Raw genomic sequence first — 26272 nt, 5'->3', positions numbered from 1 at the left:
TAAACGAACTTTGTCGACCCCTTAAATAAGGATGATTCAATGATTGCTTACCAAGAAAAATGTACGTGCTATGGTGGGGAAAATTGGGTATTATAAACTCTTCATAAATATGAAACTACTAGAACAACTAAGAAGGATGCAACTGTGAGGACTGACCGGTTTCTTCTGTTTCGTTTGACAGGACGCTCCTGCACACGCCGAACGGTGGTCGTATTAGCAACGCGACCCGGCTCAACCTGTACCTCGAGCTGTCGGCGGTGAACGTGCTGACGCAAGCCTTCGGCACGCTGCTGGACAAAATCGACCGCAACGAGCGCATCTACGAGAGCGACATCTCGGAGAAGACGACGTACGAGATGCTCGGGCTGAGTCAACACCGTCGCCTGCCCGGACTGCAGCCGTACGACGAGCGTCAGCTGTTCACGCTCGCCTACTTCCAGCGCCATTGCTCGGTCGGGTACAACAGCCATCGTCTGACGAAGCTCCTCACGCAGAACGACATCCCGGAGATAGAGAAGTGAGTGCGCCGTGTTGTGTGAAAGGTTTCTCCCCAAGCGAGCGCTTCCTAACACTTTCCCCCTCTCGATTGCAGATTCGATCTCCTCTGGCAGCAAATCACACCGCTAGGTGCCGTGTTCGAGTGTAAACCGGGCGGTTCCGGTGGCGGCGGCCCGGCGGCAGGGTCCGGTGCCTGCAGCAACGTTCTTTGATTAACGCATCCTCAGCGGCATCAGCTTCTGGTCGTGCAGTTGCACCAACAGCAACAGCAGCATCCTTCCGATCCGACGCCGACACCGGGCACGGTGCGGCCGAAACCGAGCAAACAGCACAAGAAACTACCTTCCTCCTACCTCGCCTCCACGGGACCGCAGTATCCGCCGTACTCACCACCACCACCACCACCGGTGCCGCTGCAGCCACAATCGCACCGGGTCGTCGCCGCCGCCGCCGCCGTTCCGCTGGCTCCGGTTCACATCCAGCGTTCCCTGCTGGTGCCGCTGGCCTCGATACTACCCGCCTCGTCCGGCCCCGTGACGGCACCAACACCGCTACTACCGGCCACCAACTCCGACATCATGGGCCGCATCGATGTGAATAGTATATTTTTCTAAACCCGCCTCCAAATCGCCTCAGAGGTTGCGCAGAGTGGAAGGACGAGTTGGCCGGTTCGAACTGGCACGTAGTTGAATCATCTCCCTTCCGCCAGTATCTCCGAGCGCGTGCCGGATCTGTCCGCCAATATTTTTTTTAACTTTACAAAACGACCGTTTAATCGTCGCTCTCTACTTTCGATGTTCCGTTCAGTTCGGTTCGGGTTTTCGAGTTGGTTACAACTATCATTTACTTTTGAGGTGAGGAACGGAAGTGCACTGCCCGATGCGCGGAGCGTGCTACAGTAAAGCTAGCATGTAGAATAGAGGATGTGCAGGAGGATTATATACATATATAAAGAAACAGATCTATTTAATCGGTAAACTTAAGGTGTAAATGAAAACGAGGGTAGCTGGAAAGGGAGTATTAAAAAGGAAAACGCACGCAACGCATCCGTGGTAGAACGAGGGGGAGCAACATTTTGTTTGTAAATGACCGCCTGTAAGTTGACGCGATAGAAGAGGATCTATAGAGAGAGAGAGTGTGTGTGAAGAAGGATTTTATGTTAAGAAGATGGACGTTTTGGACGAATTATTATAAAAAAAGCAAACATGGAAGAGGTGTCTCCTTAAGCCGCAAGTCACCTTCCGAATTAGGGCACACGCAGCTTAAGACTATCGGGGACCGTGTTCAGAAACAACAAAACCAATCGTTACTGGGTTAGGAGCCGGTGTTGCTGCGATGCAAAGACTGTTCGCCGTTTCGTTCTCACCGTCCGCTGCCGGCTCATTCGTTAGGAAAGCGACGATACATTGTAATAGCTTGACGGAGGATGTGTTCGTTTATCGACGTTGACTGTTTTACCCATAACAAAAACACTTATTGCGGCAAACGGAAATACGGACGGGTGCCATTTTTTTTTTAATTTTTGCCAGAACGAGCGTGATCAGATTGCCATGTTGAGCGAGTGCACACGTCGATGGTACGGTAGGTGAGCAGAGACTAACATTCCTCACCACACCATTCCGCGCGGTGTTGCGAAGGTCTGGTCGAAGGCCAGCGTCGGACGGGCGCATGCGAGAAAAGAATCTGACACAACTAGAAGCAAACTAGAGTATAGTGATAGGGCAACAGAGATATATAGAGGAAAGGGAAGCGATATCGGAGCAGCGCCAAGGAGACAGGATTTAATGACTATATTTAGCAAGTAACACCATCATACAGATGATATAGAATTTAATTATTATAACAGAAAAAAACGAAACGGAAAATAAACGGTTGGATGCAGTACTAAAACGAATGGATGGGTCGAGGTGTCGTTTGTTATGCTGCACCGCTTAATACATCCATAAGTAAATAAGTTTGCGTTTCCTTTTAAGGACCTTTGCTATACGTTCATTAAAGTCCATTTGAAATCATCATATTGAATTTGAGTTAGCACCACTGTCTTAGTTTGTTTCAAATTTTCAACATCATTAAAACATTTGTATACTTTCTTTCACAACATTTTAATGTCACTTTGCCAACAAAAAGGTAATGGGATATTAAAATACCGAATGCTATAAATGGCAGCAAACTGTTGGGTGTTGTATTAATTTAACACAATGCTTCATATTGACCTTTTTCTAATGAATCTTATTAAATTAAATGTGAAGCTTGCCAATCGAATGATACTTACAACCATTTTTTTCTTTTTAACAATCAATTTAACTTTCTGATTGCTATTAATTTCCTTATGAAATATAAACTGTCTACTATAAATGAAATAAAACTAATCGAAATCAAAAGTTGTTCACCTATTTTCTTTCCTGTTAGAACGCACGATGGGATGAATAAAACACAAAACCACGTGGTGCATTGTGATGTTCTCTATATTTTGGTTATATAAAAAAAAAGAAAAAAGAAAGGAAACATACAGTCGAAACGTAATACACGATGTGTGTGGCGGATAGGTTGCTCTCTGCTGCACGAACGAGGCCCTGTTGGTGCTCCGGTGCACGCGCGACTACAGCCAGCCCTATCTAGAAGCGAACCGGTCTTCCGGGCGGAAGGAGACAGGAGCGAGATTAAACTACATTCTTAGGTTTGCTGTAAAAAGGGTAACTAGCGTAGCCTGTATCTCGACGATACTCACACGTGGTTGCTTTTCGTGCCACCCCCTTGCCCGTCTTCGTCCACCTTCCTCCCATATCTCGCTGTTAATCCGACAAATTTTGGCACAATCTCTTCGCTTACGTTTAAAATGGATTCGCGCTAGTCATCAGCCCAATTCCGATGCCCCCCCGTTGCTCGCCCCGGTTTCGCATTATTTACACCAATCTGCCATTTGTTTCTTATTGCAAATACTGATTAAATCGTTCGTTTTGGAATGGTTTGGAACTGCCCACTTTTGTTTGCTTTTTTTTTTGTTTTTATCGCCCTCTCCTTCATATCTCTCGCTTATCTTCCCTAGCTAGAAAAACAAAATCCCATCGAAAGCTGTGTTGCTAATCTTAAAATTTATACATAAATACCATACTACTATCCTCCTCCTTACGGCAATATTGATTAGGCACATCTTTTACTCGCGCTTCCCCGGCCTGCGAGTGCTCTAGCTCTATAAACATGCACATCTTTACACTTGCTTAACCTCTAGGATAATCTTGCCTCATTCGCAGCGATCAACAGTAACAATCGACGTAACGTAAATCTGTACACGAATAAATAAAGATAGCACCCCCTGTATCCGCCCCTCGCGGGTGGCAGAATGGATTGCGAATTGAAAAAGAAATCTCAATGCAATTAACCTAAACAATTGTAGCCTCCTCGCGCAACAACGAAAAGGTGGCACCAAGCACAGCACCCACGGCGTGTGGGGGCGGACTACGGCCTACAAGCGGACGCTGGAAGACAGTCAATTAATTCATCTGATACCTATTTACCACTAGCTCTAGCCACTTGCTCTTCCGCTTTGTTTCCTTTCTCCCAAAACCAACTCGCTAGTCGTCGCCGCCAATTGTGGAAGCATTCACAACGAAGCCCTTTTGTGTGTGTGTTTCTAACCCTTAAGATTTTACCCTACCCAGAACTCAGCTGCTTAAAAATACTACTATGATGTGAGGGCGGTTAAGGCAGGTGTTTTTTTTTTATTTTTTTGAAGCATCTTGCGGCTTTTGTTCGCTCCGTTCGCATGCTCCGCTTTGCTCGGTGGAGTTCTTTTCTTTAGCATCTTAGGATCGCCCACTTCCCGGTGTGTATTTGTGGGTGTTTGTTTGTGTTTCTGCGCGTGTGTTTCTGTGTGCGTGTGAGATTGACTAGATTTTCCGGCTTGGTAGCGTGTGGGGAAAACAAACATCCACTCCGGTATAAACGGTTTCAAGCGCCACCAAAACAAAAGCACACGGAGTGGTCCGGTACGTGGAGCGACGAGCGCCAACGGTATAAAAAAAGCACGAAAACAAGGCGAATGATGCAGGTCTATAGGCTGATCGGAACGTTTCCTTGGGGAATGTTTCCTGGTTAGTTAGCCGACGCTCGCTCCCTCGCTTTTGGCGATTCACCGGATGCCGGTCACTTCCCCAGGGGCCGGTGACGTTGGGACTGGCGCGGAAGGCGGCACCAGGATCGAGTGTACCTTGCGCAGCAACGGAAAGCTGGCCTCGTGCGCCACCGGCTCCTCCCGGTACAGCGCATTGTCGGCGCAGTACGAGCCGAAGTCGTCGGTATTCAGTGAGAAGATCATGGCGCCACCGAAACCATGCGCCTTGATGTAGTTCGCCTTGCACTCGAGACTGCGCTCGTCGTCGTACGAGATCCACTCGCTGCCGGCGTACAGGTACGGCGAGCAGCTGTCCACGTCGTACACCTGGTGCACGTAGATGTTGTGCCGGCGGAACCAGCACACCTCCGAGTAGGACGCGAAGCCGAGCGTGCCGACGCGCCCGACGTCCGACGCCGGCGCACCGATGCGCGCATTGAATGGGTTGACGAGCGTGTACGTGTGGCCGTACGTGGGCAGGCCGATGATGAGCTTGCTCTTGTCGAGACCCGCCGACAGCCAGTACTCGACCGACGTGTTGATGTTCAGCGTTCCCAGCAGCGAGTGCTCGTTTGCCCTTCGGTACAACGGTGCGTTTAGCCCTGGAGAAGAAACATGAAAAGCATACTTTAATGAAGCGAAGACAGCAATTTTCAAATACAAATCCCAACGCAGGGATTTACATATTTACAAAATGGTTTAATTATAGCTTAGGGCGTAATGTTCTATGGTTAGTTTTCTAATGTAAACAAGCAGTTGTTTTTCACAGGTTTGCCGAACTCTCAAGCTCATTAATTTCTTTACTGTTTACATTTGTACATTGCCGTTGTAATTAAATAGTATCAAAGAGTAATAGAATAACAGAAGATTGACTGCAAAGCAAAAATTTAATTATAATTATAGGAATTCTTTTCACGAACTCGCTACGGCTAACAATCAAACTGAACAGAAGGCAAAGGAAGCTTAACATTCAACGGAAAGTAATTCTAGCCAACACTTGCAAAATGTAAACTCCTTTGGTTTCTACAGGAAAAAAAGAGTTATGCAAACTTACGGCTGTACAACTAGCTCTACCAAAATATACCGAGAAATTCATTCTAACGTTGCCAATCCACCAAATATAGTTGACAATCACAAACTGTTTGGAAGTTCTGTTGTTTGGTAAGGTCGAAAGATCGAGTAACTATGTGTTCATACTCATTTAAAAGTATATAAAAAAATTCTAAAATGTTAGAATTTTGCAAACCTACCCGTCTGTGGAAGTGCGGACGAATAAAAGTGATAGTCGTACGTCATGAGGTTAACGTAGTCGGCGTAGTTGTTGATCTCGCCCACGTCATACGCCATGTAGGCGATCGTTTCCTGCGGAGCGACGGCTACGCTCAGGATGTACGTCCGGTGTTCGCGCTGATATTCACGCCGGATTTCGTGCAGCAGCTGGGAGAAGTGCATCCGACGCTTGCAACAGCTGTCCGGAAACTCCCAGTCGAGGTCGACGCCGTCGAGCCGGTACTGCTCGAGGGTCGCTTTCAGCGATTGGATGAACACCTTGCGGCTGGCGTGGTCGACAACCATCTCGGAGAAGCCGCCGACGCTACCCCCACCGACCCACAGCAGGATGCGCAGGTTCGGGTTGGCCCGCCGGAGCTCTCTCGACTGGACGAGCGATTCGCGCACATCGTCGTCGATAAACAGCGTTCCATTGACGATCGCGATGATGCCGATGTTCAGGTGCGTACAAAGATGCGGATCGATGCGGTCCGGTAGAAGGGTGTGACGCAGCGCCGCACCACCCCGCCCGAGCAACCCAGACCGCTGGGTCGAGCGTAGCGAGGGTGTCGTATAGTAGCAGACTATCTTCGGGCTCGGCGGTTCCCCTCGGGTGGCCTCCTTCGAGTAGATGTAGTTGCCGAAGCGCGACGGGAATATTCGCTCGTTGTCGAGCTCCTTCACCCGGTGCTGTTCGGGCTGCTGTTTACTGTCCACCGGTGTACTAGCAGCTCTGGCTGGCGTGGACTTGCCATACTGTTCTCTTTCCAATTCCTTCGCGAGTGCTGCATCAAACTGAGCCACTTCCTCACGATGCAGACTTTCACGCAAGGCACCCTCGTACTGTACGATTCGTTTGTGCCAGTGGGGCGAAACGGCTGTAAGAGAAAATCAGTTTTAGACTCAATACTTCTTCTTCTTCTTCTTGGCGTAACGACCTCTTGGTCATGCGTTAAGGGCTTACGAGACTTGTTTCCCTGTTGTACGTGGATAGTCAGTCCTCTCGTACAGGGGAGGGTCCGGTCTCGGTTGGGATTCGAACGCACGCCGTCGAGGTGGTGAGCCCCGGCGCTCATGGGCCGAGTTTCTAACCGGCGCTACCGCTCGGTTGTCGCGAACCCCCATACAGACTCAATACTCTTTTGCGTATTATAGGCAATCTTAACACGGTTTGCCAAATGAAAAGGGCGAAACTTTAAAAAACGTTATTTAATATTAACGTACAAAGAGAGATGCTTCCGTGTACTAACTTTGAATTAATATGGCTGCTGACAAATAATCGAATCGAGCATACTTTAGAGAACTTAAATGCTTTCGTCGCTCTTGTTCGTTCTATCTTAGCATTTAATGATGTAACTTTGGTACCTCACACTGTGACCTGATCTATTTGAATTGAAAGAATTCAGCGTAAATTGACAAAAATACGAATCAGGACCTTAAGATAGAACATAGACTAACCTACACTTTACGAAACAAGAAGGTTTCTACTCCGTCTGCAATCTTTAGATCAGCGAAGATTTTATCCCTATCCTAAGATAAGGCGAAATCGATACTCCTAATTTAGATTTTTCAATTAATTTGTATGTTCCTGATCATACGCTCCGTTTTTGCCGTAGTCTATTAAGAACAGATCTAGCGAAAACGTTAAGGGGTACCAACTTCTATGTACATAGCGTTTAACAGTTTCTCACAATTTTCAATCTCCATGTTGTTGTCAGTTGTCTTCAAATCGATGTGTTTTTTATACATAATATTTTAGCTTATTTTATGGAAAAATTGCTGTAACTAAGCCTAGCATTAAGTATTACTGAGGTCCCTGCGTTTACCATGCAATAAAACTAAACTAAATAAACCAAATAAACGTGCGGATGAATTTTGTAAAAGTTTCTTGCTTAGATAGCGATATCCTAGCCGTAGCCTATTACTACCAACTTATTCGTGGTTTACAATACAGCCTACTACTACCAAATTATTCGTGATTATACAATACAATGTTCTAGATCATCGATAATTCAATGCTCTCCTGCTACAAGCTTGCCTCGTGCGCTCTACTCGTTGGTATACTTTTCAATTATCAATTACTCTCACTAAACTCTGCAATTGCCAACTCCATCCGCCCTTTATTCATGGTCCATTTTTTTAAATTCTCCCATGGCCCTTCCTGGACAAACGGCCTGGACCTAGATACCTAGTATGTCTCGTCTCGGCCACGTCTCGACCTACACTTGGCACCATACCAAATGTGGAGCCGATTTGTCTTCGCCATACACATACACGAAGCAGGTAGCTTATACAATAGGCCGGTGCGGATCATGCACATCTAGGCCGCCGAATGCGAATAATGCTGCACCGGTGGCGTACGCGTGACCCGTACCGCTCTCAACTTTCCTCCCTACGCTACGTACCAATGAGTGTCGGTGGTATTATTAGATTCTGTCGGTAGATCATGGTCCAGATCGTGTAGACCGTCACGCTCGACAAGCCGCAGAGTACGACCAACAGACATCCTTGTATATAGGTGTGCTTTCGCCTAAAAAACAGAAAAGTGAGAGAGAAAAAAATAAATTAGGTTAGCTAAAAACGAGGCCCGTGATAACGAATCTGCTGGCGATCCTTTGCAGAAAACGCCTTTTAGTTTCCTTCGCCCCCGCGCAAATTTACAATCCATTCACATGCCTTTCGAAATCCACCTAAACGGAAAGCCGTCCCATTCCTGCAAATTTTATTCCGTCGGTAATCGTTCGTTCCGCCCGGAAAGGAAACTCAATTCCCCCGTCGAGAACGAACAAAAACTAAAACGGAGACCTAAGGGACGGAACATAATACCCAACGACCGGCAGTAAAACTAGGGTGTGCGGCACGAAATATGCGCCGTTTATTGATTTACAGCTAATGGCTCGCATTTGCCTAAGTGCTGCAAAAAAGGATAGTGCAGAAAAAAAGAGCGAAGAAAAACAAATAAATGGATGCCGATTGATTGATTGATATGCTCGCCATCTCGAGAAAGGCAAATAATTAGAACGAAAAACGGCTGTAATAAGTGGATGCGAACGCAGCAACGAGGCAATATTGACGCGAAAACTGACGCGAACTCGACTTGGAAGCAGCGATGGACCGGTTGAGTGCTTTTTGCCGCGCGAAAACTTCATCAATTTCCCTCGGCGGAGCGTGCTTTTTACTTGTCGTGAGTATGGTTGGTTGTTGTTTTTGTTTTTATAATTCTTTCTCCAGCCCACACGGGGTCCCCCTCTTTACAGCATACCGCCAATAAAAGTTCTTGTTTTGTTTCAGCATTTTTTGGCACCGTGCTTGTCATGGAGTCGCTTTGCAGGGAGTCGAAATTAATTGCATGACACTAATCTAATAAAGAGCCGGTGCCAGCACAGGGTCAGCACAGGGCCAACCGGGAGTGGGATGGGCATAGGGTGGGACAATACCGCTACGTCCAGCAAGGCGCACACCCGCAGGTCGCCAACCTCCTGCGAAGGGGGCCTAATAGGTAAACATGTGTGAGCAAACATTGGTCCTTCGGCATTGGAGGAAAGCTCCGGTATGGATGGCAGCCCTTCTGACCTACCCTGCCTCTTGGTATACATCCCGTCACGGCAGGCTATAGGTTTGGCAGGGATTAGTAGTGGTAGTAGTATCCATACTTCTTTGGCAACCGAATCTTTCCGCAACCGCTAGGAAGGGCACCACAAACGTGTCGCGTCTGGACGTTTATGGGCGCCAACGCGGGGTAAGGTGGGCGAAAGAGAAACAGTGTGGCGCTGTTCCGATGATTTATAACCGAAGCGTGAACAGCAGAAGCTTATATTCTCCTGCACAGCCGCCTACAAAAAGGGAAAACATTACCATAAGCTCCAACCAGCGCTGCAAGCGCAAACGTACATTATGATATTTCAAAAGAAAACTATCGTTAGCAGAAGAAGTACAGCAGTTTACTACTTAATCTCGCATAAACCCACCGAAAAAGCAGTGTTTGAACCAGTCCTGACCACCATCATTGCGCTGTAGAATCTTTTGATGCAAAGTCGCATCGTAAGCTTCTTCAAAGTCGAAACAATCTACCAAGAGCCCTTCGAGTATGAGTCCACTTTCCCTTGGAGACACACATAGGGCATCGCCACAGAAGGGTTTCCACTTAGATGTGGGCTTAATCAAAGCAATGAGTCAAACAAATATACCTCGAACACAATCGGACAAAGGAAGTGGAACTAATTTCTAGGCACAACCCCAAGAACGATTGCAGGGACAAATAACAGGCATGAGCAGTAAACAGACGGCTACGCATATATGCTAATCGACCGAATGAAAACAACAACAATCCTCCCTATCAGGTTACAGGGTAAGCAATTGCATGTTTACGAGCATGGCCAGCGATGACTGTGGAATAACGGCTCAATTTGACTCGATAAACAGCGACGGAAATAATGCAGATGATAAGGCATATCGCTTAACGCATTCACAACCACAGATTTAGTCTGATTAGATAACTAAGTTTGAAAAGGGGGGGTTTGTATAATTTTATTTATTTGGGAAATTCGATTTCCAAAAGTAAGAAAGTACAAGTAAGGAAGCAGTATAAATACACCGCAAACTATAATGTTTCAATCCGTGCCAGGGAAAATGCTGGATCGCCAAAAGGGGTGAGAACGTATCGCTTCGTTCTTCGTTGGTTCAGTGAAAAAAGAAAACAGTTCAACTTACGATAAGTGAAATGGAATCCCTACAACGGGCCCCCGATTTGTATGGCACCTACCTTAGGTTGTTTTCCTCCTTGAGCAGTTCGTATTTTCCTTGCTGCTTCGACATCCTTCTTTCCGTTTTCATTTGGTGCTGCTTTCTACAATACTTGGATACTCTTCCGCTAGTGCTTCCTCTGATTTAATTTCACCCCCTAGGCTAGAATAGGACGAATCAGGGGCTTTTTTGTGGTTTTGTTTTTTTGGTTGGTGTTGGAATGTTTCGGGCTCGGTTACACCGAACGAAATTGGATCCCTGCGGTAAGACAGCTGCCAAATTCGCGTGAGTTCCAATCGGGATGTAACGAGGCCGGCATTTCCGGGATTCCTGCAGGTCCCTTCCAGTGGACACCTTCGTTATCTTCCAACGGTAGACTCCTTTCGAGCTATGACGTGAGCAGTGCTGGCTTGATAGGTGGCGAGGCAACCATCAGCTAGATTGGTGGTTGTTCATGGAACCAGATTTCATGGGAGTTGAATGATGTGATGGATTGCAAGCGAATGTAATGATGAACCTGTCGACTTTGGTATCACACACACACCAGGGCAGCTCATTAATTTACGCGATAAACTTGAGAAAAGAATCTTGATGTCCGCTGGCCTGGAGCACCGAATGATGCGACGTTCTCAAGCTTAAAATGAAACCACCAGGTAAACGTGCGTGCTAGAGTGTTAAATAACCACAACACGAGTTTCCGCTTGCCATCTTCACAAACTAGGCACTGAACGACCACTCTTTTCACGCGTTTCTTGTGGCGCCTTCACAAGACCGATATCAGAACAGCAAGCCTCGATAGTTGATGCGATGGATTGGTGGAAAACCATACCCGACGCCCTCGGTTCGTCACTGGCTTGGACTCCGGAACAGAACTGAACAAAACATTCGCCTCGAATGACCACAAAGCAAAACCCTTCGCCCTGTAGTTGATTGTGCAGCTTGTTTTGACAGATCGGTCTCATGGGCCCTCGGTCGGGATGCCGTTCGCGTTGGCGAGAGCGAGAGATGGCCAAGGAAAAGCCACGGGACAATGCATTTTATGTAGATGGGAAAGGGCCCGACGGTCGAGTAGGTCAAACGCATAGCGCTGCATAGGGTGAAAGGGTTGAGGGTTATGTGTCGGTATGTATATATCGCTAGAAGTGAAAGTAATGCGTATTTGTTTCACTTGCCGGGGTTTGTTATTCCTGCTGCATTTGATATTACGCACTATAGTCGTCGTTGTCGTAGATGGGTTGAATGAAATGGTTTTCCATAATTTATGTTCACGGGTATAATATTGTGGTTGGGCATGGTAAAATACATAGAAAACATACATTTCATGTATTTTTGGTATTTTGTCATCCAAGCGATTAAAGAAAACCCCTTTTGCAGGTGAATACATCTGCTCGAATGCGCTACATATAGCACGTTTGTACACACCTTGGGGATGCGCCATATTTGACAGCAGCTGAAAGCTGCCACGCCACTACGACGCATCGTACCAGAGCGACTTGGAACGCCGGTCGTCCGTTCGATCACCCGACGAAACCGGCAACCATCGCAGTCGGCCGCCATCAATCAAACGCTTGTGCAAAAAACGACGACGGGCACATTAACATAGTCGTGCAGCGGGTCCTCACCCCTGCTAGAAACCAGGCCGCTCGATAAAGCACCCGTTTTTCGTTCGTAAGGACCGCGTCGCTAGTCAGTGAGAGTGATTTGTCGTAGGCAGGATAGGAGAGTGTAAAATTGGGCGTCGGGCTGTATGTTTATTTACCCAGAAGCGCTGGGCGTACGGTGTTACGGGATTTTTGTTTGTTTGTTAAAATAAGTCACCCCACTCAACCAAGCAACGATAAACCGCGTGCCGCACGAACGTCGCTAACATGGAGCAGGTCACGAAGCTGCGAATGAGCTTCGAAAAGCAGGAAAGCCTTATCAAGCTGGGCATCCTGACGACGGCGGCAATCCTGTGTAAGTAGCGCCAGGCGGTGCTGGTGCAGACGTAACCTCAAAAGTGTCATTACCCGTCTCCTTTTTTTTTTTTTCGCCCCGCAGCATTTTCTACACGCCTGTTTTCCGTCCTGCGGTTCGAGAGTGTCATCCACGAGTTTGATCCCTACTTCAACTACCGCACGACAAAGTATTTGGCCGAGCAGGGCTTTTATAACTTCCATAACTGGTTCGATGACCGAGCGTGGTATCCGCTGGGCCGCATCATTGGCGGCACCATCTATCCGGGGCTGATGGTAACGTCGGCCACGCTGTACCGGCTGATGTGGCTGCTGAACATCACGGTCGATATTCGGAACGTGTGCGTCTTTCTGGCCCCGTTCTTCTCGTCGCTTACGACCATCGTCACCTATCTGCTGACGAAGGAGATCCATAGCACGGGTGCCGGGCTGGTTGCGGGCGCCATGATCTCCATCGTGCCGGGCTATATCTCACGGTCCGTAGCCGGATCGTACGACAACGAGGGCATCGCGATCTTCTGCATGCTGCTCACGTACTACACCTGGATTAAGGCGGTCAAGACGGGAGCCATCCTATGGGCGACGCTGGCCGCGCTAGCCTACTTCTACATGGTTTCGTCCTGGGGCGGGTACGTGTTTCTCATCAATCTGATTCCCCTGCACGTGCTGGCCCTGATGGCGACCGGGCGCTTCACGCACCGTGTCTACATCGCCTACAGCACCCTCTACACGATCGGCACCATCCTGTCGATGCAGATCTCGTTCGTCGGCTTCCAGCCCGTCCAGAGCTCGGAGCATATGCTTGCGTTCGGCGTGTTTGGACTCTGCCAGCTGCATGCGTTCGTCGATTACGTGCGCTCTGCCGTGCCACGGGAGCACTTCGACTTGCTTTTCCAAGCGCTGGTCGTCACCATCGCATCCATCGCCGCCCTCCTCGGCCTGGTGCTGACCGTAACGGGCAAGATCTCACCCTGGACCGGTCGGTTCTACTCGCTGCTCGATCCGTCGTACGCGAAGAACCACATTCCGATCATCGCGTCCGTTTCCGAGCATCAGCCCACCTCCTGGTCGTCGTTCTACTTCGATCTGCAAATCCTGGTGTTCCTGTTCCCCGCCGGGCTGTACTTCTGCTTCGCCAAGCTCTCCGACGCCAACATCTTCATTATCCTGTACGGTGTGACGAGCATCTATTTCGCCGGCGTAATGGTACGTTTGATGCTGGTGCTCGCGCCCGTCATGTGCATCCTTTCCGGCATCGCCATTTCCCACCTGCTCACCAAGTACATCCGCAACGTGGACGTTGGTGGAACGGGAGTGCCCGGCGTGCCCGACGCTAACACGAGCAACCGCAAGGCGAAGGCTCGCTACGAGCAACAGTCGCCGGTGAAGAACGAGGTAGCGATCGGGTTCGTGCTGCTCGTCACCTTCCTGCTCATCACGTACACGTTCCACTGCACCTGGGTCACTTCGGAGGCATACAGCTCACCGAGCATCGTGTTGAGTGCCCGATCGCACGACGGAGGGCGCATCATATTCGACGACTTCCGTGAAGCTTACTACTGGCTAAAGATGAACACTCCAGAGGTACTTTCTTTACATAGAAATGGGTTTCACAGGTTTCGCCTCCTAACCTTAAAGAAAATATCTGTATTTAATACTTATAGGATGCTCGTTTTGCGTAATATTTACGGAAGAATATTTATGTCAAGGTACATGTTTGAAATCAGTCCATGGATTTAGAAGAGCAGTTCCTCGTTTGGAGGCGAAATCGTAATATGATCAACTAATCGCTTTTTTGTATGATGAAATAGTTTAAATTTGAGCTCCTTCTGGGAGGGAGATACAGTTGAATTTGGCTTACAGGCTGAATACCTGTCTCCCCTCGCACATAAAGCGCTATGATTGTCGCACTTTGATCTCTGAAACATTTGCTGAGTGGGCTATTTGTTAAAGTCGAACGAAATGAGATTGTTGTCTAAGTTTTCGTATCTATTATTATCTTCCCACTTGCCAGGATGCGCGTGTTATGTCTTGGTGGGATTATGGCTACCAAATTACGGCCATGGCCAACCGTACGATCCTGGTGGATAACAACACGTGGAACAACACGCACATTTCGCGCGTCGGGCAGGCGATGGCCTCAACCGAGGAGAAGGCGTACGAAATCATGAAGGAGCTCGACGTTGACTACGTGCTGGTTATTTTCGGTGGCCTCACGGGCTACTCGTCGGATGGTAAGAAACGATTGAACCTTCCCTTTCGATGGATAGCGAGATCGAACGTTTGTTTGTTCCCTTCACTTCAGACATCAACAAGTTCCTGTGGATGGTGCGTATCGGTGGAAGCACGGACCGTGGTGCGCACATCAAGGAGGTGGACTACTACGCGCAGAGCGGTGACTTCCGCATCGACAAGGAGGGTTCGCCAACGCTGCTGAACTGTCTGATGTACAAGATGTGCTACTATCGCTTCGGCCAGGTGTACACCGAGGGCGGCAAAGCGCCCGGCTACGATCGGGTTCGCGGTGCGGAGATCGGCAACAAGGACTTCGAGCTGGACGTGCTCGAGGAAGCGTACACCACCGAGCACTGGCTTGTGCGGATCTACAAGGTGAAAGATCTCAGCAATCGTGGTGTTTGAAGCGTTCTACCGTCTATCGTTTTTTTTTGTTTAATTCAACATTTTTCGAATCCCCTACAAGCCCCTGTTCTGTCCCCTTTCCTAGCATTGTATTGGCCCAAGTCAACGAGCAATGCTGATTTAATTTCCTTAAGTGCACAAGTAAATCGGTTTGAAGTGATTTTTGTAGATCAGAAGGATGGAGCCCTTTTTTGTTTACCACTTTGTGCGTTTGTCGAACATCGAGTCATATGAATTAGCACTAGTCGCGATATGTGTACCCTTTTTTTTACTTACCCATTTCCGTGGGATTTCCTATTTCTTTTTGCCCTTCCCCAGCAACGAACATGCCCTTTTTTGTTCTTTATCTTTATAATCGATTCTGCTCGCGTCATTTGCAAACCGAGCGACCGAACGCACACGATAGAATTGCCTTCGCAAAATAAACGTCACATTAAATCAGTCAGAGCCAAAAGCGATCAAACCTAGGTGCCGTTTTAAGAGAGAGAAAAAAAGTATAAAACACACAAGCCGACGGACGTTCAGTCCGACCATGTCCAGGTACCAGTCCATCACCAGCATTCCTCACGCACGGCAAGAAACTGTAATGGCAAGGCAATCTGTAATCATTCACCCCATTTTTGATCAGCTGGTGGGGCGCTGATAGGCGGCGCGGTTCTTGCCTCGGAACTAATGGAACAAATAAAAGAAAAAAAGAAGAATTTAATTTTACATCATAAGCCTCCTCTATTACTAACCTGCGCAGATGTCGGGCATTTCGAATATACATGCTGTTTGTTTCTGCCCGGCCACTACAAATATGCATCATGTTATCCCAAACTAGATATCCCTGGGAATTGAAAATTTAACTAACCGCAAGGATTCGATGCGAAAGAAGGTGCAACGGAAAGGAAAAACGCTTCTCGTTATACAAACATCCTTTGAACGGTCAGCCCTCATTTTTCTTTGTCGTTGATTGAGGAAGTTACTTATTGTTTGCTTTATCTAGTTGAGATAAATTATCATAAGAAATATGGTTTCATACGTCATACCTCAGCGGTCGTCGGCCTGTCCTGCGGGTTGGCCTGCGGCTCGGTTGCATTCGGTGCTCGAACAAATGCTATTGGCTGCTCGAATCTGCTCGAACGCAGCTCGAAAAGGAAGCACCCGTAGGTGTCAGCTGGTTTTGAAAGGCAGCGATATAGTTATCTCCCAACTGGGGACGGACCTTGTTGTTTTTTGTTGTGATACAGGCGCTCCCCGGCCCCCCGCGACCCGCACACGAAGTGGCGTAGGGTTCTGCCAGATTTGCCAGCCAGCAGTTTAGCAGTGAGCAGAAGCTTTCGATTTTTTGGTGGTGGACCGTGTGTAACGCCCAACTTTATCAGCGGCCAGCGGGCAGAGACAACGACAAAACAACGCACGAAGCGACTGCGAGTGACATGCGGTTGCGGAGTGCGTAGCACCCAGCCCAGCTTTGCTTTTGCATTGAAAATTACTTCCAAAACCATCCGACGGTGCAGCGGGCAGCGAAAGTGAAGGCAGTGAACGCAGTGAACGTACGCGGTGGACACGGAGAGTGGCGCCCGTATCAGGAGTGCATAGAATGTTTATATAATTCTGTTTACACCACCGTCCACGCAGCACCGTCAAAGGCAGGTCGGGAAGATCGTCAGGGTAGAACGGGCACAGGCGGGGGTTGATAAGTGCCAAAGCTGCTGCTGCTGCTGCACACTATCAGGCCGTGAAACGAAGCGTGGAACGTGCGAGAAACACCACCGCTTTCGGGACAGTCGAATTACGGGTGTCATCGTGTTTCGGCTGGATGCTGACGAACAGCAGGCAGTAATCCGGTGACGCGGCTGACGTCGTATTCGTTCGTTCGTTCGTTATCTTCACGGCAAACGGGGAGGGGTAGACACTTCTCCGTAGTGTCATTACTTTCGGCTGAGGAGGCAGCCAACCGATACCCTGGCAGCATACTGATGCTGCAAACGCCCGTACTTCGACATCGACACCAAAGAATCAATTAGAAAACGGCGCTGGCGGCGCTTTACTCGCGTAGGAAAAGCTAATCACCCGCTCGTTTGACCCTCGTCCCCGGGCTCGCGTTGCTCTCTTTCTCTCCGCCTCTGTTTGTTTTCCGTGCCGCTTACCTTGGCGGTCAAGGTTTCTAATTGAAAAGGCAATCCGTTTCCCCGCTGCAGTATTTGAGCTCCAGCACGCAATAACAACAATCTCCGACACAGTGCCAGCGGACATCCGGCAAAAAGGGAGTGCATCCCCAAGCCCGGCGAAGAAACAACTATCAGCCAAACTCAACCGCTCAGCCAACATCAAACCATGGTGGAGCCAATGTTCGACTATCAATTCCGCCACATCCTGATAGGGGACAGTACGGTCGGGAAGTCCTCCCTGCTGAAATACTTTACAGATGGCAAATTTGCTGAGGTAAGCCAACCTTCGCCAGCGTTGTGGTGACCATTTTGGATCAATTGTTTTGTTTTTGTTTTTAATCGGCTTTGGCTGTTTTTTTTCCCGCAGCTATCGGATCCGACGGTAGGGGTGGACTTCTTCGCCCACCTGATAGAGGTGAACGATGGGACGCGCATCAAACTGCAGCTGTGGGACACGGCCGGCCAGGAGCGGTTCCGGTCGATCACGAAATCGTACTACCGCAACTCGGTCGGCGTGCTGCTGGTGTACGACATCACGAACCATGCCAGCTTCGAGCACATCCCGCTGTGGATGATGGAGGCGAAGCGACACATCGAACCGCACCGGCCGGTGTTCGCGCTGGTCGGCTGCAAGCTGGACCTGGTCACCAGCGGGGCCCAGCAGCGCGAGGTCAGCGTCGAGGAGGCGCGCACGTTCGCCGAGCAGCACGAGCTCATCTTCGTCGAGACGTCCGCCCGGTCCGGCATGAACGTGCGCGAGGCGTTCTCGCTCGTCACGCAGGAGGTCTACAATCGGATCAAGAGCGGCGAGTACAAGGTCGAGGACGGCTGGGATGGCATCAAGAAAGGGTTCATGCGTCCGAACAATCTGGACTTCAACCTGGTGGTTGCCGAATCGGCCCGAAGTTCCTGCTGCTAAGGACGCAACTCATCGCAAAACGTGTGAGAGCATGCTGCGGAAACGCGGTCCCATCTGTCGACCGGTGCAAAAGGAGGGCAGGTACACCGGGCTTATCTTCCCTGCCGGCGAAAGGTAGCGAAACGGTCAGACGCTACCCTCTTAGACCTCTTCTTTCAGGCTGTAGAAACAACCCGCGCTTCGGTTTCCCTCGTTTCTAATCCACTGTCGCTCACTTTTTTTTCTTATCCCTTCCCTATTCAAACATTTCTGCTGTCCATACTCTTTCTCCGTCACATCGAGATGGAAATGGCATCGTCGTGGAAGTTCCTTCCACTTCGCCCCAGCCGTGTGTGGCTTACAATTGTACCATATGTTTTTTTATTTGTATAATCTTTAGTTAAGCTCCATTAACTCTTACTACACACCTCCACACTGAGAGGGTTTACTGATTTTACTTCGCTTGGGGTAGGCGACATTTTAATAGACTTACGTAAAATTTACCAATTGATCTATGTAGCTCTGATGATGTCAGAGAGGAATAGAAGAGGATGACGGTTAGATTCCCTTTTGCACTCCCCGGAGCGCTCATGCCAGGGTGTTTGCAGGTTTTGTGGTGTTTCTGATGTGATATTATCCGTACCAATGCTGTGCTGTCTACGTTTTTACTCGTATACTCAACGCTCTAGTGTCATGTCACGATGTTTAACTTGCTTTCAACCACTTTTATATTGGGCCAGCTTTACACGGATTCAAAATATCTGCTTAACAAAGGTGTCCCGGGTTGCCATTTGTAACAATTCGTCGTCTCGTCATATGCAGATTAGCGCCAGGAAATAGGCAAATATTTATTGTTTGCTAATATATCCGCAATTCTCTAGCTAGCCTTCACTTTTCTATTGAAGACGGATCGGATAGAACCGCTTCGCTGCAAAAGGCATTGGCCAAGTAGGGAAGGAAAAGGTAGTTCGTGGCCATCAGGTAGACCGAACGGACGCACTCACAATCACCAGTTGCAGATAGCCAATGTCACCGAGACACGTTTTACTAGTTTCGTTTCGGTTCAAGGGCAACCGAACTGTATCAATTTATGCTGTACAACGCGATGTACATTTTATACTAGACATTTGCTTTTTGTGTGTGTGTTTTTTTTTTTGTCTAAAACTGCTACAAACCCGCTCCACCCTGGCCGAACGAGCGTTTAACCAAAAAGTTATAAAATCAACCGGTACGTTGAAATATTCTTCCTCCCAACAGTCGAACAAAACGAAGGCATGTAGTTCTATTTAATCGATTCTTTCTTTTTTTACGAGCAGAGCAAAAGACGAACCGGGAGTCAACGTAACAATAAGTCGAACATAAATCTCTAGAGTATGTACATAACGTGTGTAGAATCAAAACTACATTAATATAGGAGGATATATATATATACGTAGCAGTTAGCGGGCGCCATGTGTTCCGTTGTTCAAAATTGAGAAAAAAAGAGGGACAGGTTTACCACTTTGGTGTCTAGGGAAAAGAGATGCGATGAAACTCTGGGCACACTTCCGGTTGCACATTGCCGAACAAATTGTACACGCAATCCGGTGTTTGGGTTGGGTTTTGTGCAGGAACGTTAGGCATTAGATTTGAGGGGAGCAAAATCGGAGCCGAGACGAAAACACAAGACAAACGGTGGGAATCCGGAGAATATAAAACTTATTCAATGAATGGTATAAACTAATTAAACACGTGTTTTTCGCTCTGAATGATGTGAGTTGCTTTTTTTTTGTTAGGGAAGCTAGGGAATTTTACAGTTCATGGCAACAGAAGGTTTCCGAAATTCCGAGTTCAACCCTATTTCAAATTTCATTTGTACGCGGCAAATGACCTTTGAGCGATCGATTACGATGAAATGGGCGCTTATCTTGGCGCTTATCGCAACGTGTAAGGAAGTTCCATTTCTTTCGTCTAAATCATGCAACGTGTTCGATGAGAAAGATGTAAGAGATTTGAAATCACCCTCAATGGAAGAAATTTTGTATTCGAACAATTTCCTAGAATTATTTACAAGACAACCTTGCATAGAGCAGCGTTCCCAGATAAAAAAAGACCCGATTTATATAGTCTATCTTACACAACGAGACCATTTCATTCCACCAGATAGCGTTTAACTTTCAGTCAATAATCTGCAATCGCATATCGTTGGTTACAAACGAAACGACGGTCTGAAGGACGGCTTTCTGTGCGGACACGTTGCCGGTCAGCAGCGGCAGTATCACCATCAGGTCGGTGGCGTCGAACTCCGACAGGGCCTCGACGATAAGCTTCTTGAGTCGCTCCTGCTCGCGGACGCTCAGATCGTGCTGTATGACATGGCTCAGCGGTTTGAACTGGTCGTTGGTCATGGCGTAAGCCAGCAGGCCACCGACTGCACCGCCAGCGAAGAGCCCGATCGGGCCGGCCACCAGCCCCCCGATGAACGAGGACGATCCGGCGATGGCGGCCCCCTTGGCGCTGCTCTTGATCGCTACGCGCACTCCCTCCTTATCCATCAGCTCGCCCACGGCAACGAACAGTTTCCGCGTGTCGATTGGCATAGTTTCTTGTATTTGTAACCGACGTGTAAAGCACCTGCGGAGAAGTGGTCTGCTATCTGTAACGCTGTGAAGTACAAAAATATCCCATTATTAACACGTTCTTATTCGTTAGTCATAGTTAGTCGTACGTTCTAGGGTGAAGGTTAACGTGTTTCAGCAAGCGCACATTGGTGATGCGTTTTATCGACCCAGCCTTGAGCCGTTTGAGAATATTTGTAAAACTAGTGAAAATCTTAGCACCAGATCCGCGACTAGGATTGTTTTCGATTGTTTTCGTTTAACAACTTAATTCCGCACGTCCACCGTAGTTGCTTGCTCGTTTATTACTTACGCTGTACTTCTCTTGTGCGGGATTCGTACCCCGCAACGATTGGGTGGTGAAGTGATGCAATCAGCAGTATAAACTTGCGGCTGGCTACGAAATGACAGCAGCTGTCAAGGTATATAGAACCGTACGTGTACCTATCGCTGGGCTGCCAACAACTCAGCCCAAAATCTACCTCTACTCGCCATTCCGGTTCGGTTCCGGTGTTATTTATATTTGTGCCGGGCAGTGGGATCGTGGAACGTGCGTAGAATAGTATGAACTTTCCGTGATGAGTGGTGAAAATTATCGTAGTGCAACGAAATGTAAGTAACACACACCAGCATGCAGCGGGGGGGAAAGTGTGTCGCACCAAACAGCTCACTCTCTCTTCCATCAACCTTCCGGAAACGGAACACAGCACACGAGCCGGGCTGGAATGATCCGCCAAAAGTTCCGGCTGGTGCCAGCGGCAGCGGTTCACAGCAGCCAAAACTTGCACTCAACAAACGGGTGGCGTTTCCGTTGCAAAGTCGGCCGCCCGCGGTCCAACCGACGAATGGACCACCGGGGGCACCTCCCATCATTCAACCACCACTAGGGCCACCTGCAACAGCAGCACCTCCCGGTGGAGTGGCGAAGGAGCGCAAGCAGGCGGACACGGCCGAGACGATGGTTGCCGATCGGGAGGAAATGCTTGCGCTGGTACGTGCCGCCCTGGACGATTCCATTCACCGCCTGGAGGAATCCCGGCGTGAGGAGACGCAGAAGCGAATCAATCTAATTTACGAAGCATGGACGGCCGGGAAGCTGCCGGAAGGGCTCGAGAAGCACCTGCATAGTCTGGCAAGCGGTAAGAGAAACGTTTCTTCTTTTGTTTTACCTCGCCACGCCTTTGAAAATCTATTCCACCTGCAAATTATTTCCGTTCCGACAGCGCTCGAGGAGATGGATGCGGCCCGTGCGGGAGCAATCCATCGGTCGATTATCTGTGATTACGGTGGCAAGTGTGCACTGTGGGCTCCGGCGCTGCGTCAGCTTATTTTTGCGCTACCCCAACCTCAAAACGATGAGCAAAACGAGCCGAATGTGATCGCTAAGCCGGTTTAGTTTACGTGCAATTCGTTTCGTCCCGCGTACGGGACGCCACATTATGATATACTTTAATGATAATAATAATGTAATGTTATAATTCTGGCCGTGTGTCATTTGCATTGCCTTAGATCTCTACTCGGACGGTATGTGTCTGGTGCGAATAACCTGCTCCATGAAGGTGGCCGACTGCTTGGGTACTCGCTCCAGCTCGGGACTGCTGAAGTTGACGTAGTACAAGCCGAATTTTTCACTGCAAGCACAACCAAAGGGAACATTGGTCAAGGGTGTGTTCGGTATACGGAGATAGGGTGCGGAAATTTACCTGTAGCCACGCAGCCACTCGAAGTTATCGATGATGCTCCAGGCCGTGTAGCCGATGACGTTGCAACCGTCCTTGTTGATCGCGGCCAGGATCGCCCCTAGATGGCCCCGATAGTAGTCGATACGGCCCGTGTCCTGCAGCTGCCCATCGTCCGAGAAGCCGTTCTCGGTGATCAGGACGTTCGGATTGTTGTAGCGCACGCGGAACCAGTTCAGGACGCCGCGCAACCCTTCCGGCACCACGTACAGCCAGGTGGATTTTGCCCGCGGCCAGCGGGGATCGACCGTTTGAATGATGCGCGCATCCCGGGCCCACGATGGCGGCAGCGTCGGGTCGTAATCTTCGCTCGCTAGCGTGGCGAGCCGGCTGGAGTAGTAGTTGTAGGCGAAGAAGTCGCAGCTGCCACGGATCAACGTTCGCTGCTCGTCGGTGAACGTTGGCAGCCGGGATGTGTAGCGTCCCTCCCGCAGGCTGTTCTCGCCAATATCCGCGATCATCGTGGCCGGATAGTTTCCCTCCGCCCCGAACAGCGGATCCGAGAACCAACCGATCTGCGGTGGAACAGGAAGGAACATTTGTTTTGTGTCCATTTATCAAACGTCACAGAGATGAAATCGAATCTTTGGAATGTTCCCCGAATGCTTTTTAGTGATCTTTTTAACCGCTGTTCTTGTTAAAATTGTTTAAATCCCTAAATTGCTACTTTTTAGAATATTTTCACATGTCCACGTTAGTTTACTCTCTTCAATTTGTTTTGAATCGAAAAATCGGATATGTTTGTTTCAAATTTTGCTTGTTCGCCTTTCTGGATGGTTGAGTTGAAGTGCCTGTTCACCTGAAATTCGAGGGCCCGCTCGACGACCACCGGTGGCGTAGCGTTGGTGGCCGGATAGTAGAACCGTCCGCTCAGCGTCAGCCCGATCACACCGTCCTGTGCGTCGCGATAGTGCGCGTTGTAGTGGTGGTAGGCGGCCGCATGGCTGAGCAGGACGTGGTGGGCGCACAGATACTCCCCGACGCCGGTGGCGTACACGAGCGGCCCCGACCGCCCCGTGCCGTAGCCCTCCACGCAGAAATCGTACGGCTCGTTGTGCGTTATCCAAACGCGCACCTGTTCGGAAGAGGGGAACGGCGATGGGTGAGTGCGGGTTTTCCTACGGCAGCCAGGCCCTTTTTTACCCGGTCGCCAAACGTGCTGAAGAGGACGTCCGCATACTGGCGGAAGTATTCGACGATCAGCGGGGACGCGAACCCGCCCAGATTCTGCAGGTATTGCGGGACGTCGTAGTGCAGCATGGTGACCACCGGCTCGATGCCATACAGCAGCAGGTTGTCGATCAGCTGGTTGTAGTAGTCGACCGCTGCCTGGTTGAGTGAGGACGGATCGCCGAGTGGCAGCAGCCGGGACCACGAGATCGAGAAGCGATAGAAATCGAACCCGACCCAGCTGAGCGCATCGATATCCTGCTGGAACAGGTGGTACGAGTCGGCGGCCCGGTCACCGGTCGCACCGTCCACCACCAGCTCCGGATGGGTGTGCGTCAGCGTGTCCCATACGCTCGGCCCCCGGCCGGATTCGTTCCACGCGCCCTCGATCTGGTAGGCGGCGGTCGCTGCACCGAATAGGAAATCGTACCCAAACTGTTCCTCAGACGGCGAGCGTGCCGTAGTCGGGGCCGGAGTGCCACCACCACCACCACCATCAGGTGGCGGTTTGAGTGCACGCCGCAGTCGGGAGGGGAACCCGGCCGGACGGAACGTTTGCACCAGCAGCGTTTGCGTTGTGCTACCCGGAGCGGCCTCACTACCCACCACCGCCGCGGCCAGTATCACCGCCCAAAGCAGTGACGTGACGCACAACACCATCGTGAAAAACAAAACTCACTACACACCACGGCGCGGGTCGGACTGAAACTGACCGAAACGAACTAGCGTTAGCAATGGGTAAGTTAACTCTGCCACGGCCCTTATCTGTCGTCCCCTGCAGGTTCCCGTTGCGTAGAAAATGCCGCTATTAGTGGCCTCAAATCAGGTCGCACTATTTCACCCACCGTCGCGTCCCCGAGCGTCCCCAATCGAGGCTGTTTGCCTGATAACACCACCATGGAACCATCGCACTCTACTCAATTTAATTGAACGCCGGCTTGATGCGCGCCACGGACGAACGAACAACACGCTCGCACCAGCGATCAGCTGTGTGTAGGTCGCTTCACGGAAGCTTACCGTTCTATATCGCGACCTTCGACATGGGAATGTTTGTGCATCACCACTTCTTATCGGCGCAATGCGCGACCGGCTCGAGGCTAACCCTTGAGGGGCCAATGTTTGTTTTCAGCGACGATCGACACTTCAAAAATAGATTTGATCAAATAAAAAAACACTTGTCGATGGTAAACGATGCGTTCACTTACATTTTTAAATGTCGTTCGATTTTTTTTTTGTGAAAACCTTTATCAAATACAAGTTTTTCTTTAAACCACTTTAATTAACTTTAATTACAATATAAAAGTCGATATAAGTTTCATATTAATATAAAAATATGTTCCTCTTACTGAAAATGTTGTCTTCCCGGCCGAAATCGGGCAATTTTGCTAGATCATGAATAAATAAAATCCCTTTAAAGAATAATAAATGAATTCCTTTGTCGACTTCTTATTGCATTATCCGACATTTGACATTTCAGGTCGAAAAATCACATATAGGCATGTACGGTTTTTGGTAGAAAAGTGCAGCACGGTTCTCCTTGGGAAGTCTCGTACACAAGTCTTGGACACTTGTATGGAAAGTGCCATACTCAACTCTTGAAAGCTTGTATGGAAAGTCTTGAACACAAGTCTTCCATGCAAGTACTTGTATTAATCGAGCACGGAAGTTTTTAAAAAATCGGAAAAATTGCGTGTCCTTTCCATGCAAATTTGTAAAGAAAACCGCAGATTTTTGTTTAAAAATTTAAGGAACCTAGCATGCAAGTTTTTAAAAAATCGGAAAAACGCGATCAACTTGCAAACAATTTTATCGAAAAAACCGCAAATTTTTGTTCGTGTTTTTCAACGTGTAAATTTCGCGAAAATTGCATGCAACTTGCATGCAAATTTTGCCCACTTTCTTAAGACTTTCATGTAAGTTTTCCCGGAAGTGCTCCAGAGAAAAACTCCGGAAAAACTTGCATGCAAGTCTTAAGAAAGTGGGCAAAACTTGCATGCAAGTTGTATGCAATTTTCACGAAAATTACACGGTAAAAAACACGAACAAAAATTTGCGGATTTTTCGACTAAGTTGTCTGCAAGTTGAACGCATTTTTTTCCGATTTTTTTAAAACTTCCATGGACGATTAATACAAGTACTTGCATAGAAGACTTGTGTCCGAGACTTCCCAAGGAGCTGCATATTCGAGCTGAAAAATTCAATTTTCGTCGGAAAAATCTAATTTTTTCAGGATTTTTCCGGAATAAAAACCTGAAAACGATGGTGATATTTTTGTATATAAATATGCTAAAATATCATTAAAATAAAATATTTTCGGATAATTTAATTCGTTTTACTTACCGACTTCCCATATTCCCCATGCAACATAAAAATTATAGTAATATTTTTTGTCAAATCTTTGAGTAGCAAAATTTTTGCTTAGCCTGGAAAAGTCGTTGGTTTAAAAAATGTTTTAAGCAAATTTTATTAAAAAAATTGTTCTAAAAAAGTGTGCTA

At 48.6% G+C, this 26272-nt stretch overlaps 7 protein-coding genes across 7 annotated transcripts in view; 4 read left to right on the top strand and 3 right to left on the bottom strand.

Annotated features, from left to right (window-relative positions):
- The window catches only part of LOC131269315 (protein gone early), a 51819-nt gene extending 51105 nt beyond the window's left edge, over nt 1-714 (top strand). Inside the window, exons 9-10 of the mRNA XM_058271666.1 lie at nt 182-517; nt 593-714. Of these exons, the coding sequence (XP_058127649.1) occupies nt 182-517; nt 593-710 (454 nt within the window). The 3' untranslated portion in view covers nt 711-714. The remainder of the gene's footprint in view (nt 1-181; nt 518-592) is intronic.
- Nucleotides 715-4136: 3422 nt separating this feature from the next.
- Nucleotides 4137-11533, bottom strand: LOC131268642 (chitinase-3-like protein 2). The gene is made up of 4 exons (XM_058270878.1): nt 10641-11533; nt 8284-8408; nt 5860-6756; nt 4137-5211 (listed from the first exon to the last, which is right to left on the bottom strand). Exons 1-4 carry the CDS (start codon nt 10709-10711, stop codon nt 4628-4630), a joined length of 1677 nt encoding a protein of 558 aa, XP_058126861.1. The 5' UTR covers nt 10712-11533; the 3' UTR covers nt 4137-4627.
- A 598-nt stretch (nt 11534-12131) lies between these two features.
- On the top strand, nt 12132-15929 carry LOC131268624 (dolichyl-diphosphooligosaccharide--protein glycosyltransferase subunit STT3A). The gene is made up of 4 exons (XM_058270855.1): nt 12132-12577; nt 12662-14160; nt 14591-14810; nt 14882-15929. The coding sequence occupies exons 1-4, from the start codon at nt 12490-12492 to the stop codon at nt 15214-15216; spliced, it is 2142 nt and encodes a 713-aa protein (XP_058126838.1). The 5' UTR covers nt 12132-12489; the 3' UTR covers nt 15217-15929.
- Nucleotides 15930-17425: 1496 nt separating this feature from the next.
- LOC131268718 (ras-related protein Rab-39B) lies at nt 17426-18677 on the top strand. Its single transcript, XM_058270977.1, has 2 exons — nt 17426-17646; nt 17740-18677. Exons 1-2 carry the CDS (start codon nt 17539-17541, stop codon nt 18289-18291), a joined length of 660 nt encoding a protein of 219 aa, XP_058126960.1. The 5' UTR covers nt 17426-17538; the 3' UTR covers nt 18292-18677.
- A 1576-nt stretch (nt 18678-20253) lies between these two features.
- On the bottom strand, nt 20254-21165 carry LOC131269165 (protein C19orf12 homolog). The gene is made up of 2 exons (XM_058271493.1): nt 20978-21165; nt 20254-20913 (listed from the first exon to the last, which is right to left on the bottom strand). Exon 2 carries the CDS (start codon nt 20847-20849, stop codon nt 20427-20429), a length of 423 nt encoding a protein of 140 aa, XP_058127476.1. The 5' UTR covers nt 20850-20913; nt 20978-21165; the 3' UTR covers nt 20254-20426.
- A 151-nt stretch (nt 21166-21316) lies between these two features.
- LOC131269204 (steroid receptor RNA activator 1-like) lies at nt 21317-22290 on the top strand. The gene is made up of 3 exons (XM_058271542.1): nt 21317-21479; nt 21575-22006; nt 22091-22290. Exons 1-3 carry the CDS (start codon nt 21446-21448, stop codon nt 22261-22263), a joined length of 639 nt encoding a protein of 212 aa, XP_058127525.1. The 5' UTR covers nt 21317-21445; the 3' UTR covers nt 22264-22290.
- A 72-nt stretch (nt 22291-22362) lies between these two features.
- LOC131269314 (myrosinase 1-like) lies at nt 22363-24436 on the bottom strand. The gene is made up of 4 exons (XM_058271665.1): nt 23750-24436; nt 23406-23681; nt 22571-23121; nt 22363-22498 (listed from the first exon to the last, which is right to left on the bottom strand). The coding sequence occupies exons 1-4, from the start codon at nt 24434-24436 to the stop codon at nt 22381-22383; spliced, it is 1632 nt and encodes a 543-aa protein (XP_058127648.1). The 3' UTR covers nt 22363-22380.
- Between the last annotated feature and the right edge of the window lie 1836 nt (nt 24437-26272).

This window comes from Anopheles coustani, chromosome X (genome assembly GCF_943734705.1).
Source record: "Anopheles coustani chromosome X, idAnoCousDA_361_x.2, whole genome shotgun sequence".
Taxonomy (NCBI): Eukaryota; Metazoa; Arthropoda; class Insecta; order Diptera; family Culicidae; genus Anopheles; species Anopheles coustani.
Note: the sequence above shows the minus strand (reverse complement) of the source record. Positions and strands in the feature narration are given on the sequence as shown.